Source organism: Thamnophis elegans, chromosome 7 (assembly GCF_009769535.1).
Source record: "Thamnophis elegans isolate rThaEle1 chromosome 7, rThaEle1.pri, whole genome shotgun sequence".
NCBI classification, from domain to species: Eukaryota; Metazoa; Chordata; class Lepidosauria; order Squamata; family Colubridae; genus Thamnophis; species Thamnophis elegans.
In genome coordinates this window covers 43599824-43621462 of record NC_045547.1, presented here as the reverse complement: position 1 = coordinate 43621462, position 21639 = coordinate 43599824, and the positions used below count along the sequence as shown (strand labels likewise).

Genomic DNA, 21639 nt, shown 5'->3' with positions numbered 1-21639 from the left:
AAAATTTCTCTTTTATTTTGGCTTTTTAGTTGCACATTACCAAGAGCAGCACAGTGGCCTAAAAGTGGAGCTCTTGCCTCACAATTACTGACTTCGATCCTAGGTTGTGTCCTTGGACACAATGTGTAATTGTCTGGTGCAAACTCCAAATAGGTATCAGGAAGGGTATCCAGTTAGTAAATGCTCCAGGTCTGTTCAGTCTCCCCTATTCCACCCAGATGCAAGGGATTAGAGGGCCATTAAAAGAAAAATGTTGAATATTACCATTTTACTCAAATTCCATCTGATACAGGTAGTCTTTGTTCAGTGACCACAATTAAAATCAGCAACTAAGTTATTAAACGAAGTGATCACTAAGTAAAACTACAGCAGTGCTTATGATCTTGTTCAAATTTCATTTGTTTTATAGATCTGCAAAGGTCATAAATGCAAGGATTGGTTACAATGTTAAGTTTTCATCATTGTCTTAACTGTGAAGATCACTGTAAAAGATAGACCCTAAACAAGGACTTATCCAAATTACACTTTTTAAAAGATATATATATCCATGGTTACTCTAAATTAGAAAAACCTCTAGGTATTTTAAATGGTTTTTTGATTGGGAAATGCTGTTTAGGATGGTCATACAAATGTTCAGGAGAGGGGAAGGATTATTTCTCATCTGCATAAAGCAAAATGCATAACACATCCACAAGCTGCTGTTTCATCACACAAATGGTTGGTATACATTTCCATTTCTAACTCTTAGCTAAAGCTTTTTATTGCAAACATCATTACTCTAAAATACAGAAGAATTTATGTTGCTTAGTAATATATCACTTCAGCTGTTTTTCTTTAGAATTCTCCTGTCTCATCTTGGTTGGATTTTTTTGACAGGAAAAAAATCATAGCTACTAAACGTAGGTTCTTATAGATTATTTAGTAGTATAAAGATGCTGTGCTGTAGGTTTCTTAGTGAAAAAATAGACTTATGGCATTCTCATTCATATCATGAGTGACAGAGAAAGTAATATAAATAAAACTATAATATTAGAAAGTTGTAATTGGCTAATGTTCAGAAATAATGTTAATGAAAACAAAAGTTTTCACCTGCTTAAACTCTGGGAGTACTTAGAATTTCTTAGAATTCCTTTCTTAGAATTTCACTGATGGCCTAGAAGCTGCTGTTGTGTAGCTCTTTTCTGTATAGCCAGAGTAACAGATAATGCTGTAAACTAAATGGTTAGAACAAGGAGAGGTGCCTTCCAGTGTTTCATACTTCCCTTACCATCCACACAACCATGATGCCTATTGGCTGGCTCAGTTGATCAGTTGTAATGGAATAGCTAAATTAATACAGGTAATCCTCATTTACTGCCTTGTTGAGCAACTGTTTCAAGTTGCAGTGGTGCTGAAAAAGTGACTTTATGACCAATCATTCTACTCAGTCATGTGATCAAGATTCAGACATTTTGCAACCAACTTTGTGACAGTCACAGTGGCCTGTGTTCACATGGTCACCATTCACAAGCTTCATAGCCAGCTTCTGACAAGAGAAGTCAGCAGTAAAATCGCAAGTCAGGGTCACGTGATATCTCACTTAACAACTTTGGTGATTTGCTTAATGGCCATAGTGGAAATCTTAAGCCTATTGTGGTCATATGATATCACACTTAATGACCATGTCACTTAGTGACTGAGTTGCTGGTCCCAATTATGGTAGCTAAGCAAGTATTACCTTTGTAGGGCTTAAATTGGAATGATTGTGTGGAGGAAGAGAAGACAGGGTGGTTATGCAAAAGGAGGTTACAGGTTTTATATTTCAAGATGGCTGCTCTGAGATTTTAATGGCGTGTCCTGGCTGCTTTGGTATTATTTTGACTTTGTTTTGAGTCCTGATCTCATAATTAAACTCCTCTGGATTCTATATAGCAGTGGTCTCCAACCTTGGCTACTTTAAGACTTGCGGACTTCAACTCCCAGAGTTCCTCAGCCAGCAAAGCTGGCTGAGGAACCCTGGGAGTTGAAGTCCACAAGTCTTAAAGTGGCCAAGGTTGGAGACCACTGCTATATAGGACAAACAATCCAAACATTGTGCAAAAGACTTAATGGGCACAAAAGAAATGTTGCCAGCACAACTGAGTAAAGGATTGCTGAAGTCACTACATCAAAGGTTTTGGCTACTTCTCGAAGTCTCAGCAAGCACAATGGATTCCTAACATAACAGTTGCTAACATACATGCAATCTGTCTCACATGTAGTCTGCATCTAGATATCTAGTGTGTCTCTTTCTTCCATCCTACCATTGTCCCAATTTAAAACCTACAGCCATTTACGCACTCCATTGCAACTGATAAAATGAGCAGCAGCTTACAAAACCTTATGCATTTGATAAAACGAAAGTGCTAGCAGATTCCTTCAGATTTTTGGCTACCATTGACAAACAGTTGACAAACACAAACCTCATCCTACAATATCTACTATGAGTTTTAGTTGTTCAACAGAAGTATGAGAACATGGAGGCTGCATGGAAGGGCTCTACAGGCCATGTTGGCATGGGATTTTAGGCCAACATAGTTCAGGACATTCCAGAAATGTTTCTTTTTAATCTTAAAGTTTGTCATCAGTGATTTTTATTTAAAGGAAGTCCATGTGAACTATTTTCAGTATATGGGTTAGTGCATTAAACAGATTTTCAAATTATTAAAAATTATTAGATTCTTTCACGATATCTTTGCTCCTTTGGGCTCTAATTTAAAATAGTTAAGCAGAGTTTGAAACACGTGTGTTTCAAGGTTTTTAAATATTCATTCCTTCAGTAAGTATGTTGTTTATTTTTTCTGGCAAACACATTCCCTCTTTATTATATCCGCTCCACTATTGGATTCTTTTCCACATATTCTCTCCTAATATGGTAGCAGAAAAGGGTTTTGTATCAGTTCCAAAATGCTCTTTCAAGATATGAACAGAAAGTAAATGTCATGAAAGGAAAAGGGAGAGGAGGAGGAGGGAGAGGAGGAACACACCAGCAGTAACAAAAGGCATGCATTTTTCGATTAACAAAGGATTGGAAAAGAATGGAATAGAAGTTTTCCCATAGATATGTTTCATTTCATTTCAACTTTATCATATATTATTTGGGGGGGGGGAGTTGTTGAAGTTCAGTGATTCAGTAGTCATGTCAAAATGACATTATTGGGTACCCCCCCACCGCCCCCCAAAAAGCATGCTAGAACTCTTGTTTACTTGCATAAAACATGCAAATGCTGATTCACATATTACATTGCTACAAAAGAGATTTCATTATTTGTCAAATCTGATGAACTCTGAACTATTTTTTCCACATGGAAACTGGCATACAAATAATTTAATGATAATAGCTCCTTCCAGTCAGGGAGGTGAGTCAGCACAGCACCTTACAAATATCATAAACAGAATCCATGCACAGCTCTTGTCTCTTTCTAACCTTATTATAAACATGCCCACATCCTGTTGCCCGAGTTTCCTCTGTTTCTGAAAAGTCATTATTAAAAGAAAAAGAATCACTAAGGATAATTGAGTAGAGTTTTCAAATGTTACTGTTTACTTAAAAGGTAATTCAAAATTAAATTACATTGACTTAAGCAACTATACTAAAGACTCCAGCTATCAACATCCTTTTTTTGTTTTGGAAACTGAAATGCTAGAAGAAAGTTTATTTTTAAAAATTGTGTAAGAATATCTATTGTAATATATGAACCATATTAATGTAAATAGAGTTGGTCCTCAAGTTATGGCAATAAATGGTACCAGATTTTCCATTGCTAACAATACGGTCATAAAGCACAAGGTCACTTGACTACATTGCTTAATGATAATTCTCATAGTCCATATTGCTGTCATTAATCAAATTCCAGTGGTTGCTAAACAAGGACAGATCCCAACCCAAGCCATTCCTGCTTGGCTTCCCAGCCTCAAGCCTTGGTATTGAAGTTACTTTCAGTGACCATTTAAAGCAGTGGTAGTCAACCTGGTCCCTACCGCCCACTAGTGGGCGTTCCAGCTTTCATGGTGGGCGGTAGGGTTTTGCTGTAATTCTGCTTTATAAATTTTATAAAGTAAACTTACTTCCCTACTTTATAAACCGCCATTACTGTGGAACTGGTGGGCGGTTAGAAAATTTTACTACTAACAGAGATACAAAAGTGGGCGGTAGGTATAAAAAGGTTGACTACCCTGATTTAAAGTTTCAGGAGTGCTGAACAAATGGTCGTTACACCCAGTCTCTGAAATTATGGACATCACAGCATCCTTATAGTCCCATGATCAAAATTTGGTCACTTGGCAGCCCACTTACAACCACAGGGGTACTTCAACTCCCCCAACCTGCCTATCTCTCTCTCATCACTGCTCTTTTGACTGCCCTACATTCCACTGACTATCTTGGCCCTGTGCTCCATTTGCCTTGCTACCCTACCATCCTGAAATCCACTTGCCCTGCACCCAGAGCTATACGCCTATTGTCCTGGCATCCATTCAAGCTGCTGCCATGGGGTCCTCTCATCCTGCTACCCTATGCTTCAACTGCCCTGCCACTCTGGGTTTCGCCTGTCCTGCTGCCCTGTGTTCCACTCCAGCTGTCTTGTAAAGGACCAAGCAAAGACAGTTTATTGCATTATTCCATTCTATACCATCCTGAAGCAATTCAAATCAGTTACATCAGTTTATTTTTTGGATTAGGGATTTCTTGGTAAGAATACTCAGCCTTTCTCAAACTGTCTTTCCCATTGTGAAGTTCCATATGTGCTTGAACTCACACATACTTTATCAGCTGTTCGACAGAGACACAGACAGACAGACAGACAGACAGACAGACAGAGAATCCTAGTTAAATGCAGGTATATTAAAATCTTTATTCAAGTGAATAGGAAACAAAAGTATTACTGAATTCTTCAAGTTTAATCGATGTAGTCAGTGAGCCACAAGATATGCCTTCTTACCCACTTTTTCACCAAAATGGATATCTCTTCAAAATTGAAGCCTATTTTGAGGATTGAAACTACGGCATTTTGTTTCTTCAGGTTTCTCATTCTTTATATCACCTTCAGTGCCTTCTTGGTGAAAATCATGTGTATCAGGTAGCAAAATTGTTACATCCACTATCCATTTGTATCACTGCATCACTGGAAAATTTTGAGATGTCTTTAGACTACAAGCTGATGGGACACATTATTGGACACCATGTCTGTTCTATAGCTTTGGTGACTATCCTATAACTCAGTAAATGAAAATGTAAGATTGTAATTTAAGGTACCAGAGGTCTTGTACAATGCTTTTCATGCTAAATGCAATGAAGGAGAGAGTAGGTGAGGGAGGGAGGGAGGGAGGGAGAGAGAGAGAGAGAGAGATTAATTATGTGCTAATACAATATAAAGAGCAGCATTTACTTCGCACTGTATGTTTTTCACCATACCAAATGTTTGTGGAATAATAGAGATGTGTTGTGTCATGCCTATTTGTATATGTGCAGAGCTACAAACATTGTCCACCAAATTAATTGAATCATGCATGCATGCACCCTTAGAGTAAACTGGCTTGACTCCCTCTGATCCAACACCTTCATCCCACAATGTTCTTCCCTCTCCCTGAAACTCCTGGATAGAGCTGAAATGATGTACTCCCACCAGCCACTATGCTTCACAGAAGTCCTCTCTGCCATTGAATTACACTTTCCTTCCCATCTTTCTGCAGTTGGATCAGGTGAGAGATGCAGTACATATTCAATAAGAAATTTAAATCTTTATTACCTACAACAGCAAAGGCAACTCTGTTTTTGAAATAGAGTTGTCTTACTCAGCTTCAAGATCTCTCACACAAGCACACCAAAATAATTTTACATAATGCAGATCTCAGTAAAGCTATAATGTAACTAGCTTCACTGATCTTAATTTGATTTCCAGAGTGCTAACTCCAACTTTGTTTCAGTCAGTGGAAGCTTTTTCTCTTACCTGGCTTCTAAACAGCCACAGCAATGATTTATTCAAACACACCAAAGACAAAAGCAAAATGTATTCCTTCAAGGGGGAGGGGGAACTATTTGGTCTTAGCATTTGCTTTTCCCATGCTTCAGTTTTATCAACTAATACCTGGATTGACAAGTCAAGTTATTTTTCTCTAGACACGTCTAATTTCTGATGTGGAATTTGCCCACATTCGCTACAGGTTTCTTTTTTCATCCAGGAAAATGGGTTGCTAACTAAAATTATGTGCTCATTTATTCATATAATTTATATAACTGCCCATTTCCCACAAGTAAAATTTAAAAAATGTAACCCCAGACATCAGAGAGGAAAACAATGATCCTCATTATAGAAAAAAGCATGCATCAACAGCAACAGAATCCATCTAATATCCTAACTGAAATACCCGGAGAAATAGCCTGGTCTTCAGTGTTATGTTAAGAACCTTTAATAGCTTTAACAGGATATCTGAACAATTTAAACATTATTTGCATTTTTGTTACACAATTCCCATTCCATTGCATTTTATTTATATGTTGTAAAATGCATGAATATATATTTAAAAAAGGGGGGAGCTATATGTATCCAAATAACTTTATCCATGAGCCCTTATAACAAATATCTTGCTATCTTCTCCAGAACTTCTTCAAAAAGATAGTATTGGAAATGTATCCAACGAAACTTGGCTGAGAGAGAGTTGCTCTGGAACATGGTGCACTGGTTCTTCCTTTCAAGCAATAGAAATATTCCTTCTGTCAAACAAAAATTGATTCACCTGTTCTCAAATCCACCTCTTTTGGGTTAACCAAAGGAGCCAGCAAAGATTAGCATCCACTCTGCATGCTATCCAGAGAACCCTATCCACTTCCCTAGAATTCACAAGGTCAATAATGCCCAGTTATCCTATTGGTTCTGGTCATGTAGCATCTAAATCCAAGTAGATTTGAGTGTTTCTGTCTACAGAATATCTAACAAACAAGTCACAGAGCTCTTTTGTATAGGTATAGATTACCCTATGTAAATTTTGCTGTTGGGTGGCATTCTGCAGATGCAAGAACAGCAATCTATTTTGCCAGCATTATTGCTAGAATTTGGTCCAAATCTTATACCCACAGCCAGTCATATTTACTCCTTATCTTACATCATAATTTCTTCTGTTGTTTCACACTAATGCATTAGAAACATGGGTTATCTAGAGAGTCCTTGCTCTCTTTGAATTCTAATGCATGATATCAATAAATCAAACAATATGAAACAATACAGTCACACAGTCTAGTCCTGAAATATTTTTTTGCTTAGTTTAAAAAAAGCAATAAAACTTATTTTTTTCAAAGCTGAGACAAACTTGGCAAATTTATTATATGCTATTGTTGCATGAAAAGTTACAGAGAGAAATTAGATGCCTCTGTTTTCTTTTTTTCCTCATTTCTTTTATTGGAGGCCTTTGCCTTTCCTATGTCATTGTTTTGATATTTAGAGCTGGATACATTGCATTATAAAACAGTTTCACCCACATTCTTAGATATCAAAGTCCTGAATATTTATTAAACTTTTTACAATATTGTCAATAGAATAATAACCTTAACAATGCAAGAATTGCTATTTAAATATAAAATGATGATACAGCCCAGTTTACTCTTTACATTTGGGTTTTGTGTTATTTTGAAATTATATGCATGGAATATTTAATAATCCATTTTATTAAGTCTCTTTCTCACTTTCCCATCAAACATTCTTCCAAACTAAAACTTTTGTAGAAATGTAAGCCACACACTGAATTCAAGATAGATGAGTTGCAGGTTGAAAAATATAGGCAATGAGCTCAGAGATGGGCAAATATAGGCAATGAGCCGAGGTGGCGCAGTGGTTAGAGTGTGGTACTGCAGGCCACTTCAGCTGACTGCTATCTGCAGTTCGGCGGTTCAAATCTCACCGGCTCAAGGTTGACTCAGCCTTCCATCCTTCCGAGGTGGGTGAAATGAGGACCCAGATTGTGGGGGCAATATGCTGACTCTGTAAACCGCTTAGAGAGGGCTGAAAGCCCTATGAAGCGGTATATAAGTCTAACTGCTATTGCTATTGCTATAGTTAGAAATAAAATTCCAAAAGTACCACCTATTAAGCATTGGTAGGAATGGACTAAATGATCTCTAATCCCATCCAACCCTATGAATCATTGCAAGTACACAAACTAAGAACAGTGATTCATCATTGCTAGAATTATTGTGCTGTATTACCCATTTTCACTTCAATTATCTTTAAATTTCATTTTCCTATTCAGTTTGCTGCAGTGTGTTCGCATATCCACTTTCTCTGATGGAAATAATTATTTATAATTATTTATAATTTATTTTTGTATTTGTATAAAATGAAATACTGTCTAATCTGCACCAGTTATGCAATGAATATCTTTATGATGGTTATTTTGTTTCTTTTATCCAAAACAAGAAACAGCAGTGTGTATTTATAGAATGTATTTATATTGTTCCTTATGTCTAAAGAATAGTCTCATTGCTTTCTCTATTTTACCAGTGATGAGCACATTAGATTACATTTTTTGTGAAGAATTGATAATGATTTACTATTCTATTTCTCCTTAAAGAATCTGAGTTAAGAACCAAAGTGAACTTTGGAGGTACTAAGGTTAGGAATCCATTATACTGAACCATTTTCCCCTTTGACTATGGAGTGCATTGCTTCACACAATCATTTTCCTGTCAGACTACAATTTTTAGAGAGGTTTCCTATGTGAACATTTCCCCTTGTGCTCTCAAAATTGGTTGAGAAATTGTGGATGTGAACAGATTCTTGTGACATCCCTGGGAGCATAATTCAATTGCTGGTTAAAAAAAAAAAAAAGTAGTACATTCTGTCTGGGCAGTTTGATGCACCTCAAGCACTGTCTTGATAGTTACATTTCCCTCCAAGTTCCAATCCTGTTCAAGGCATAGTTTGAATTGAAACAAAATGTTCCAAACCCTGCCTGTCTTCACATAATAAGTAAAACAACAACAATCCTCACTTAACAGCTGTACTCGTTCCCATAATCTCTTGGATTTTTAACCAAGCTTTGTGGCTTGCTAGGTCATTGAAATGTATAACAGTCACTACTTGGATTTCTGAAAACAGTACTTGTTCCTAACATTTGACCTGGGTTATAACTTTTGGAAAGCTGTAAAGCTGGGTTAAAAGGCCCTGTGGAACAGCGGGAGAAAATTATAGCGTGCAGCATCATTAACTACATTTTTTCAATTTAGTATGTCCTACAAAAACAACCAGAGTTAAAATCTTTATCATTTCTTTTGGATAATTAATTCCAGAGTTCCATAACTTCACCATAACTTTTAATTTGTTTCTTCGTTAATGTAATGCAGTTGCCTTCATTATATCCCCCTGCAATATATAAAAAGACTTTTTAAAATGTAATAGCTAAATTCTTTCTTATTTGTCCATTAGATTTCATATTTCACCTTTCCTCTAAATCCTCAGGATAGCATATCCAGTTTCTTGCAATGTAAGCATGGGAATCCACATCCATGATTATGTATATGCTTGGGTTTGGAAATTGAAATTACACTGGTATACAAGGAGAAAGCCTCATTAATGAAAGTAGTTTAGTTTTACCAGAATTGGGTCACTAATAAAGGAAAATTAAGTCCTGAGTATTAATTAGTCCCAATTTCTAAGATACAGCTTCAAAATTGCATCAAAATAATTAAAAATTATGAGGGGGTGTGAGATTATGCTCCATACCTTTTCTGCAAAATGAGTGAGAATGGTGCCACACCAATTGTTATAAATTTATCTTTCATGTAACATTTTATGCTTTTTGTATGAAAAACTGACAAGCTCTAACATCAGATTAAATGACAAGGTTCCATCTTTATTCAATATCTAAACGGAGCTTTTTGGCTTTTCTCTTGTGAACTGCAGCAGGATCATCCCTGGGAGATTCCAGCAGTAATCAGCAAGCATGGATGGACTCCATTTCCCTTGGTATCTTTTCTCCATGCCTGCGATAGCCTGGTGGAATCTCTCACCATGCTCATCACTCACTGCCCCACAGTTCAAAGGGAAATAGTCTAAATGCGAGTATAAGAAGTGAATTTGCAGTGACAGGTTTGCACTAGTGCTTTATACGACCTAAGCAAATTTTCCATGTTTTTCATAGTCATCTGCCTTGCTGTTTTCAAAGTGAAAATAAATTTATACACTTCCATGTGGTACCATTTTTATTGTTCTACTGTACTTTGTTGAGAAGTTATGAGGCATCACGATCATTAAACATCTCCCTCCTGTATAGTAAAAAATACTAGCCTATGTATAAATCTTTATTGTGAAGTACCTTGAAAACATTAGCCAATCAGCACTTTTATCACCTGTTTTCTAATCCAAGTATGTAAAATGTACACATTTTATCTCGGAAGTTTAATAATTTCCCAAAATTTGTAAACTAGTGTTATTTGTACCTTCTTCCTTTCAGTGTATACTTACAGTGCAAATCTCACAAACAATCATGTCAATTCTGAGCATAGGAAACTGGTCCCTGGTTGCTGAATAAACAGAACTTTATTGCTTTATAGGGTAGAGTGTTATTATAAGCACATTTCTCCAAGTAATTTAGTTGCACTATTCACCCCATCATGCCAACTTGATAATATTGGCTTTTGATTTAAGTACAAAAGTTTTAGCTCCTTCTGGGTTTTATCCCAAAAAGACTATTTGAGATAAAATGTATTTTACTGAGCTGCTGGTTATAGTGAGTTAGAAAATTTCACCTGAATCCCACATCTGTCTATCCACACTTTCTTTTATGATAGATGAGAGGAGTCAAACAGTACTGATTCTTGAATCCTTCCCTTTTAAATTAATTTACCCTTTTGTATTGAACCTTTCTACTTTTCAGCACCTCGTCTAACTGATGAGATACTGAAAATGTAACCATTCAAATTAGTCTTAAGCCAGGATGAACCATTTTATTTTGGCCATCTGCAAATAACAGTCCCAGGCTAAAATGTCCCCAATGAATAGATCATTGGCTTATTGCCAGTTTAACAGCACTGACGTCCCATCCATTGTTCCAATTTCAGGAGTGTTTATCCTTCTAGATACAGATCACAGATGTGCAGAAGAATGTTGGATGGAACAGGAGGAAGGATGCTTTGCTCCAGAATTTTATATTTATGTTAGGCAGGGAAATTTTGCTCCAATACAGAATTTTAAATGGGTGTTTAATAGGATAGATTTTGGCTGTAATGCCATTGTAATGCATAAGGTGAGTGAGAAATACAAGAGATTATAAGCAGTATATATTTATGTAGACTGGCGTTTCTGCACTTCAGACACAAATATCATCAATATTTACTTTTTCCCTACCATATTATACAGGAGACATGAATAGAAATAATGCTGCTTATGTCCTCCAGTTTTTTTTCCAATCTTTTATAAATGTCTGAAGAACTTTCTCTCCTCCAATTTCCACAAAACATCATTTAATATCTGAAATTATTCTGTCAAAATGCTGTAGGTGGCATGCTAAGTAGAAATAAACAATTTATTCAGATTATGAAAGGAACATGTGCCATATGCCTCTGACAGAAACAAAAGAAGAATAAAGGTAAAGGCAGTAAGTTCTAAGGATAATGGGTAAAGGGTCTCGGAAATAAATAATAAACAGGGAATGCATTGCTCTGAATTTGGGAAGTTCAACATTCAGTTACGACTTCTCTTTGCCAGCTAGAGATTTACGTTTCTTTCCTTAACCAGTTTTGTAGTATTTGTGGGCCTTCCTGCTCCTTCTGGCAATAAGGCCTGGATTTCATCTCGAGGATCTGCTTCTGACCATTGTTGCCATAGAAACCTAAAGATAGAGTGCTGTGAAGTACAACATTGATGTAACCCCAGTTGTTGCACCATTCCTTGGAAACACTGCCTCTCATTCCTTTCCTGAAATTTAGTTCCTTTCCACCATAGCTTTCCTATTATGTAACAGATATTGATTTAGGCCAATCATGTGTGTGATTTTTCTAATCTTAATAAAGGTTATTTCCGATGTCTTCATTATCTCTTCTCATGCACAAACACAGGGAAAGAAAATTCTTAAGACAAATTATCCCTACTTTGAAAGTCACATCCTGAGTAATGTTCTCACAAGAGAGGGGTTGGCTGCTAGCCTTGAAGTATGTTTGTCTTTTAATTCCTTATGGGGGCATTTGAACCCTCTGATACAGCTGAAGGCTGTAAATATGTCATCCTACTGGTCTGTAAGGACACATAATGCCAACCACATTTCTCTTCAAGGTTTGACTTGCAGGATGGAAAAGTATGCCAGACAATTTCACTCCCAAAGCTGTTGTTATCAAACTGTAACTGAACATTTACTGATACAAGATATAATGGCTATGCCCGGTTGATAGACTGGTCATTTGTCAGCTGCCCAATCTTCCCCCGCCATGCATAGCCATTAGAAGGGAAATGTAGCCAGATCTATTTTGAAACAGAGCATATGCTTTTTCTTCTCTGAATCCAATCAAGAATGTTTAGAGATGCATGCATTTTCTTCAAGCTTCAGTGTTCCTTTGTGATCTCATGATAGAAACATAAAATTCTGTATTTATGGATCTCTCTTTATTTCCCTTTGTTTCCCTATAAATTGCTGCAATTTAACTCAAAGAAAGACTTCTTGCAGAATCAGAGTTGCTCAGTCGTGAAATTTTAAATGAAATATATGATGCCTTCCATTTGTAATTCTCCCATGTTTTCCATTACTTATTCCATCATTTTTCTTACTTGAAAAGAATATCTGGTAAGATGGGGGAAATGGGATTGGTTCTTAATGTCTTATGATTGGTATAATTAAGAAGCGGGTTCTTGCAGAAAAGAAGAATGCTATCAGGCATAAAGAATCAGGATCATTCATGTTGGCTGCACTATAAAAAATTTATTGAAGCTTGTACATAAGAATCTGGTCAATTAATGGTTAGCACTAAATTGGTACCATCAGAAATATGTTTTTATGTTAACTCTGTTGTTACAAACTCTGTTGTAATGATCAAAGTACAGGCCTTCCCCCCACACTCTAATTTTCAGGCCTAGATCAGATGCCTTCAGTGTTTATATGTAGATAGATTTTCAGTCTGCATAGCAAAAGAAAGAGGGTGAAAGAGATTAAATATGGGTTCAGAACTGGATGAGGACTGCAATGGAATACCAAAGATTAAGCCCTTATACTAGGAACACCTTCTGAATTTGAAAGCCTGTCCTGGCAATCTGCAAGGCTTATTTTGCATAGTTGAGTCCTCAGCCCTAAGAATTTTTCACAACCAGGAAAAACACCAAGAAAATTGTAAGGTAGAGCTTCTTATTAAACAACTTTTTCAGTATTTGTTCACTGTATTGCAAAGGTACTAATCTGCAGAGCAATCCTTTTTGTAATAAGATGGGAGATTCATGAGTATCAACCCCTCTCTCTACTTCTTCCCCTCAAAATACAAACAAATAAGAGCTGCATAATGTACTTCAGTACAATATTTGAACTATGTATATCAGCCCACAGGACTTGCACACCTTTATTAAAGATCAGTATCTTCATATTCAATGTATAATCATTGTGTCCTAGCCTTGTCATTCACATTCACTGTCTTTTTTTTAGTATTCTGCCCATGTAACTATTCACAAAAATAGGTTTTTCTCTTTTTATAGAAGAGAATGTAAAAACATATAGTACCTACAGTTTAGTTTTCACATTAAAAACTCTGTCACTCAAGCTTTTTTTTGAAGGGATACTTAATTCTCTCCTGATGCATCCACACTCTACATTTGATGCTTCTGATGCATAATTCATGTAACCGTGCTGCTGCCTACAAAATACTTTATTTTTCACTTGCCTGTCACATCAAGAAGTTTGTTCATTATTTGCTAAATTAAATCTTTCTTTCCCACAAAGTCACTTGCTATGGATATTGGAGACACCTTTTGTAAATGAGCAGTGGCAGTTCTGAGATCAAGATTACTGTATATATATATACACCTCAGCTTTCATTTCAATTGAGACACAAGTCCTTTGTTTGCCTCTAAGTAATGAACTGACATCATTTGCCATTAAATGGCAGTAAAACAAAGCATGTCAGTTGAACTGCTTTTAAAAGCTTCTCTATTAGTCCTCCCTTGAGATAGTCTTGTAAAATCAGGAATGCACAATACTAATTGTGAATTTTTCAGCTTCTGCCAGCCTTCCATGTGTTGAATGTTAATTAGAGCAACTGAAGGAGCAATATTTTTCACTTAGCTCTTCTCCTCCTAAGGATAGGGCTATAATGAAAAGCCAAGTCCTTCTCATTACAATATAGCAGGGAGTGTCTCATCAGGCGGATCAGAAATACCAACTTTTAAAAGGGCCTATTAGCACTAACAGCGAATGACTGCACTTGAGAGATTTCAATGACTTCAGACTCCGTGTTTTAGATATATTTTCCTTATTAGCTGGATGTGTGACTTGCATCTGTTACTGTTCAGGGATAGCCCAGTGCTTGAACAGGAGTCTGTTTCAAAAGCTGTTTCATCCAAAGTCAATGCGATATAGAGGAAAAAATAGGAAAAGAGGGCAAGGTTTGCAGTATTGCTAAACAACAGACAGCACATGTGTACAATTTCCTGGCCACAAACATTACAAAATCAATTATTATAATTATTTAAAAATTTTCTCCTACCCATCCAATTGATAATTGACATACTGTGTTGTTATGTAGATTTAAACTATTTTTATCCTCTTCTTTGAATATGAATGCATTAATCAATTGGTCTCCATTTCTGATTTACTTAACCATCATAAAATTTGGATACCATTTACAATTTCTGTTTAAGCCAGTGGTAGTCAACCTGGTCCCTGCCACCCACTAGTGGGTGTTCCAGCTTTCATGGTGGGTGGTAGGGGTTTGCTGTAACTCTGCTTTATAAATTTTATAAAGTAAAGTTACTTCCCTACTTTATAAATCACCATTACTGTGGAACTGGTGGGCAGTTAGAAAATTTTACCAGTAACAGAGATACAAAAGTGGGCGGTAGGTATAAAAAGGTTGACTACCTCTGGTTTAAGCATTTAATATAGTGCCCTTTTCATAAAAATATTTGATTTCTGGATTAGGAAATAGGATAATAATGAAATATAGCTTACATTCCTAAAAAACTATTGACTACCATTGGTTAATGCAAACCTACTAGTAATTTATTATTAGTTAATTGAAATTTAGGCAGCTATTAGTTGTATAGAAAAATTGTTTGGGTTGACTTTTTTTTAAAAAAACTTGGAAGTACAATTAGACCTCACTTAATAACTATTCAGTGAGCATTTGAAGTTACATTGACATTGTTGAACAAATGGCACTGATGCCTGGTCCTTGAAGTTTTTGTTCTTGGCAATTCCAGAGAACTCAGCTTAGTTCTGTGCTTTTATCTCATAATATGATCAAATGTTGACTGCTCAGCAATTTCCCTGCATTGACAACCATATGATAGTCTTCAACTTCCATTTGTAACTTCCACTTGTAGTGGTCATGTAGTTTTTGGTACCCCAGATTACCCCTATCCCAAACTCCATTAAGATAAACAACAAATAAATCCTTAAAACCTGTCTGCCTAAATATAATTTTTTTCCTGGCTTTTATGTTAGCCTCAGACCACACTAAGCCAAAGGAACTAAAAGCCACGTATTAAACTGTGGTTTACATTTAAAAGTGTGTTTTCACTGGAACTTTCATTGTGCAGAGCAAAATTGGATTATCAGCTTCTGAAAAACTTGTTTCTGTTGTTGTTTAGATCCTTATGTGAAAATTCATCTGATGCAGAATGGGAAACGGTTGAAGAAGAAGAAGACAACAATTAAGAAGAACACTCTGAATCCTTATTACAATGAATCATTCAGCTTTGAAGTACCATTTGAGCAAATCCAGGTAATATCAAACTTGCAATTCCTTCTTCACCTTGAAATTCTGCTCCTCTTCACAGGTATCTTCAGTAATACCTATACAATAGTCCTGCATGGGATGAAACAAGGAAGATTGCTACAAAAGTTAAAAAAAAGAAAGAACAATACAGTACTTAGGAACATCAATTCTTCAAACAGGCAGCAGATAATGAATATTTATTCAGCAATGGATGCTAAATAGAAAATTCAGTTGTGATTTTATTCCAGTAAGTCAGGAGAAAATCAGTTTTGTTGTTTTCCATTCTTTCAGATGATTTGATCATTTTATCGAATCAAAATATTTAAAGGCAGTGCAGTAATAGTTATAAAGCTTTTCTGCTCAACTGCATAACTAAAGCCATACTTATAATAAGATACATAAGCAAATAATAGGTGTTGGCAATTCCAGAGAACTCAGCTTAGTTCCGTGCTTTTATCTCATTTCAAAAGCCCTACTGAAGTGAACAGTTTTGTCTTCTGACAATAAAGAAAAAAAGAAATATGAGATAAAACCAGAAGACAAAAAAGAAAACATCAAAAAGCCTAGAAGGAGAAAAAGTGGCCATCCATCTTTGACTGTGGTCCTATTGCTTCCTTAAATCCCAATCACTTTTGGCATACGGGGTTCTATAAATTACTCCCAAGCGAATGCAGCTCTTGGCAGAAAAGCAGGGCTGTCCATCCCGATTTACAGGATCACAGCTTAACTTTCCAGTATGATATATAAATGTAGTGATAAGGGTCATCATCTGCTTCAGCACAATTTCACCAAGTCACTGAGGCTGAAGCATTGTTACAACAGACTGCAGGGAGATTCATCCATTCATATTGTATCTGTTGATTTAAACAAAAAGTTCTGATTTAAAAATATGTGCCCAACCATAAGACTTACATTTCTGGTACATAAATATTTTAGAAGAGTGATTTGACAGTGCAATCTCATTACTGAAGCATTGACACTATCCCAGGCAAGATTATTTCAACTTTTTCAATATCCAGTTTAGAGAAAAATTAGAATAGAAGAAGAAGATCAGTTGTATACACTGAAAAACTGCCAATGATAAGCTTTTTGGAACAGGATTTATAGACAGGATTTATCCCTAGGAGGAAAAACCAAGGTAAACCAGATCTGAGCTTACCATATATTGTTGCCCATTTACTTCATGAACCCTAACCCTAATTCTGACAATCTCAGCAGCAATATGTATGGATTTGCATTTTTCAATCTTGCTTTGTTCTCTTCCCATTGTTTAGAAAGTGCAAGTTGTTGTGACTGTTTTGGACTATGACAAGATTGGCAAGAATGATGCCATTGGCAAAGTCTTTGTGGGCTACAACAGCACTGGCGCGGAGCTACGACATTGGTCAGACATGTTGGCCAACCCAAGACGACCCATTGCACAGTGGCATACCTTACAGCAAGAGGAAGAAGTAGATGCCATGCTTGCTGTCAAGAAGTAGGAAGAAAGTGAAATGTGAAAAGAAAGCCTTTCTGCATTTGCCCATATAGTGCTCTTTAGCCAGTATCTGTAAATACCTCAGTAATATGGGTCCTTTTATTTCCAGCCATGCATCCCCAACACAGATCAGTGGTACTTCTACTCGTTTTAATTTGCACAACTTTAATGTAGAAACAGCCCTATAAGGCACTCCATCTCACCACTGCCCTCAGATCTACTCTTCTTTTAAGCAATATGTGTAGATAGAGCATGACAGAAATTATTTATTGTATCACACAGTTGTACATACCAGTATCTAAAAATTATTTCTAGTCTGTTTATTTGTTTGTCGTAACGTTTCCTAATCTGTGTATATCTAGATGTTTTTAATAAGATGTTATATTTTAAATTATGTAAATTGACTGAGATATAGGAGAGCTGATAATTATATTATAGGGTAACTATTGTCTGCATTCCAGCAAAAATTCCAACTTGTAAGGCACTAGTAGTGTTACACTGACATCTTAAAGGACAACTTAAATCTGAGCTTTCAACTGAACCATTACAATATCAAGATATGTTCTTGAAAGAATGAATCCACTGGTAGACTTTTCTTGTGGGCAATTTTGCATGATCTGAGCAGGACTGACTTCTAGGAAGCATAGCAGAAGCTGATAGATCACTTTTTTCCCCTCTTTCTCTCTTGTATATATATATGTGTGTGTGTGTGTGTGTGTGTGTGTGTGTGTGTATAAACAAACTGAAATCATGGCTTTACACTTAGAAATGAAGGTACACTTACATCAAGGGAGGGAGGTGGGAGCATGAACTATTACACATAGCAACATATAGACTATGTGTGGGAATCATTTCAGGGTTATGTAGCAGCCGCCACCGCCGCCCTGCTACTACCTGTGGCAAACATATATACTTGAAGACAAGTAGCTCTCCTTTATCACCTTTATACGAATTTGCATACTGTGAATCCCATTTGTGCTCTCACATTCTCTAATTCTAATGAGTTTGCACATTAGACTTTGTAACAAAATATTTTATTATACTAAGCCAGATGAGAAGGAATGCAGAATATTTTTTAAAGCAAAACAAAAAAAATCACAGCCGTGTGTGTTTATTATACAAAAGTAGTTTCATGGTGACGAGACAGTATTGTACAATCCCATCAAAAGAGGACAAAAAATTAGCCATATTTCTGAATGCACTTCAAAGCAAGCCAAAAGATAACAGCTAGTGACCTTTTATATACTATTTATACTAATAAGTTTTAATTTGTCCTTTAAAAAAAGTGAAACAAAACAAAGAACAAGTTCTAGCAAACTGAAGCAACCTCTTATGTACACTAGATGCTCGTTTCAGGAGGAGTTTTTAAATGTTTTCAATGTTACTATGTAGTAAATGGCACTATTATGAAGCTATTAGTCATTCCATAAGCGTCTTAAAAGACTGCTCTGTGTATCACTGTGACTGCCGTGTGTGCTTAGAAACTGTAGTTCTCTCAGTGGATAGCAATCAATTTATTCTGTAGTGATATTGTAAAAATACTGCCATTCCCTTCTACTGCACTGCCGAAGGATTGCATAGCACAAGATGTTCTTATAGCTATGGACCAATTCAGAACTGAAGAGCTATGCACAGGACAAGGCATCATTTAGAATGGACTGACAACACAGCATTTTGTCGACACTGTGCAATATTCCACATCTCTCCCCAGGTTGATGGTAGAGGCTGTCCTTCAGAAAAAGACCAATGGTCACTTTAGCTTATATTATTTCATTGTGTCGCATCGGGGCATTATTTTTGCAATTGGGTTCTCTTCCTTGGAGACCCTTTCATTAATTTATTTAAATGCTGCATATTTATTTAAAAGATTGTAAATATATTTTAATATGTTGAAAGACAGGTTCTATTTTCAGTAACAACCAAGCACCAAAAATAAAAAAAATATCCAAGGAGACATTTCCCCCTGCTCCTTCCCATTAAAAAAAAACTTTTAGTAGTAAATGTGGGATTTCCTCAGAAATAATTTCAAAATATAGAGTTTCCTTTTTTAAGAAAAAAAGCATCTCCAGTCATGTTTTTTAAATGACAGGTCTCCTTTTTCTGAGCTCTAAGCTGGCAAGTTACTTAGGAAATGTAGAGAATTGAACTCACAAGCCACAAATGGATTGTGGCAATTTAATCCAGTTTCTATTTAGCTTTCCACAAGGACCAACATTTATCATTCTGGTGCTCTTTCTACTGTCTACATCAGTGTTTTCAACCTAAGCAACTTTAAGATGTATGAATTTCAATTCCCAGATTTCCCCAGCCAGCAAGCTTGCTGGCTGGGGAATTCTGGGAATTGAAGTCCACACATCTTAAAGTTGCTGAGATTGAGAAACACCATTCTACATCAAAGAGGAAAAGGCAAAATTGAATCAGATAAATTGAACTATATGTAAGAGGGTCCTTTTGTAATTGTATACAACCACCAAATCTCACCAAAGAGAGTGAGCCTAAGCACAGAGGGTTCAGTTCTGCTGTAACTTCTTTTAGTTGATCAGCATAATGGGAGAGAAATTTCAGGCTGAAGCTGCCAGAATTGATTCATTGTGTGAAGGTATTCTAAATTGATTCTCTTTTTACACTGCCAGAATGAATGTCACTGCGGAATTGTTTGTAATGTTCCATCATTTTCAGCAGAAAAATGTTCTATTTGACCAAGATGACATTTTCATCCTCAAAAGAAGCCACATGTACCTTCCTGACAAAGCTGTGTAAAATATTAGAATCTGATGCTGTAGAAAGATCCTAGTTGCCTTTGTGTATATTTACTGCCTGCTTGAGTGTTTCTATGTGTGGGGTTTTTCTCTGTATCTTGTAGAAACATTTGGGGTGTTCTATCCTGCCATATGGCTCGTGACCCGCGAGCTGACAAGTTTAGCTGTATTTTACATTTAGTTTTGATGAAGGTGGTTTATCTTTTGTTTCACTTTTGTGTAGTGAATCCCACAGTAGAGTTTTCCAGGTGTTGTTAAATAAAACGTACATACTACCCAATATCCAATAAAATGTTTTATTTCCTGTTGATGCCTCAAGTGTTCTCAGCATTATTTATTCATTTTTATTTATGAAAGCCTAAATTTATAAAGCCACCTATTTCAAATAATGTGATTCTGGATGACATGCAACAAAAAACAAACTAAAAATACCACTCATATCCAGTTCTTGGAGACTGCCTAGACAACTCCCTGCAGTTTTCTTGGCAATATTTTCCAGAAGTGAATTGACATTGCCCCCTTCCTAGGGCTAGGAGAAAGTGACTGGCCCAAGATCACTTACAGTCTCCTGGTTTCTAGCCTGATGCTTTAACTACTGTACCAAACTGTCTCTCTTCACGTGACATTAAACCTAGGTGATATATAACTATACAAATAAAAAATGACAACCAACTACAGAGCAACCAAATGATGGTTGGTTTCTGGCTTAATAAATTCTCACATCAAAAGAATTTGCTATTTAAAATCAGTTCTTCAGTAAGTGGAAGTAAGAGCTGTCCTTAATACTAAGTCATTGTCTCTGTGCATTCATATGGCTTTAAGCAGTGTCCAACTATAAGAACTATTCCAAGGGCCATGAGAATGCCTACATCATCACAACTGAGAACTTAAGTGCATGGGCACCTATTTTTGCACAAATATTCCCTGGCTTTGAATGTACATTCAAACAGAAAAAGACAAAAGACAAAAGTAAAGTGGATGAAATACTTATACTTGGTTGAAAAACATCAGAAGAAATTGAGTAGTACCTTTTCCAATTTACAAATCTGAGCTCATGAAATATACCTTTTAATAAAATGTATTAGAAAAGGTCCTACCAGGTTCCTGATGTTTTGCCTCATCATAGGCAAAAAACAAAACAAAACATGGCTTTCCTCTTTGTTTTCTACTTGATTATAAATTGCTTGAGCCATGGTGCCACAGTGGTTAGAATGCAGCGTTGCTGGCTAATTCAGCTCATTGCCAGGATCCTGTTCGATCCTGACCGCTCAGGTTGACTCAGGTTTCCATCCTCCCGAAGCCAGTAAAATGAGGACCGAGATTGTTGGGAGCAATATACTGACTCTACAAACTGAAGGCTGTAAAGCATTGTGAAGCAGTATGTAAGTCTTAATGCTATTGTAATTCCTACTGAAAACAGACAAAGAATAATTCAGACATAAAATTAGTAACACATTCTAAAATATAAAATCAGCATTAAAATT

The 21639-nt window shown here is 36.3% G+C and overlaps 1 protein-coding gene across 2 annotated transcripts in view; it reads left to right on the top strand.

The window, feature by feature from the left end:
• Nucleotides 1-17400, top strand: part of SYT1 (synaptotagmin 1) — a 111376-nt gene extending 93976 nt beyond the window's left edge. For both annotated transcript variants that reach the window (XM_032221550.1, XM_032221549.1), the window contains exons 7-8: nt 15792-15925; nt 17194-17400. In XM_032221550.1, coding sequence (XP_032077441.1) covers nt 15792-15925; nt 17194-17400 — 341 coding nt within the window. The remainder of the gene's footprint in view (nt 1-15791; nt 15926-17193) is intronic.
• The last annotated feature ends 4239 nt before the right edge of the window (nt 17401-21639 follow it).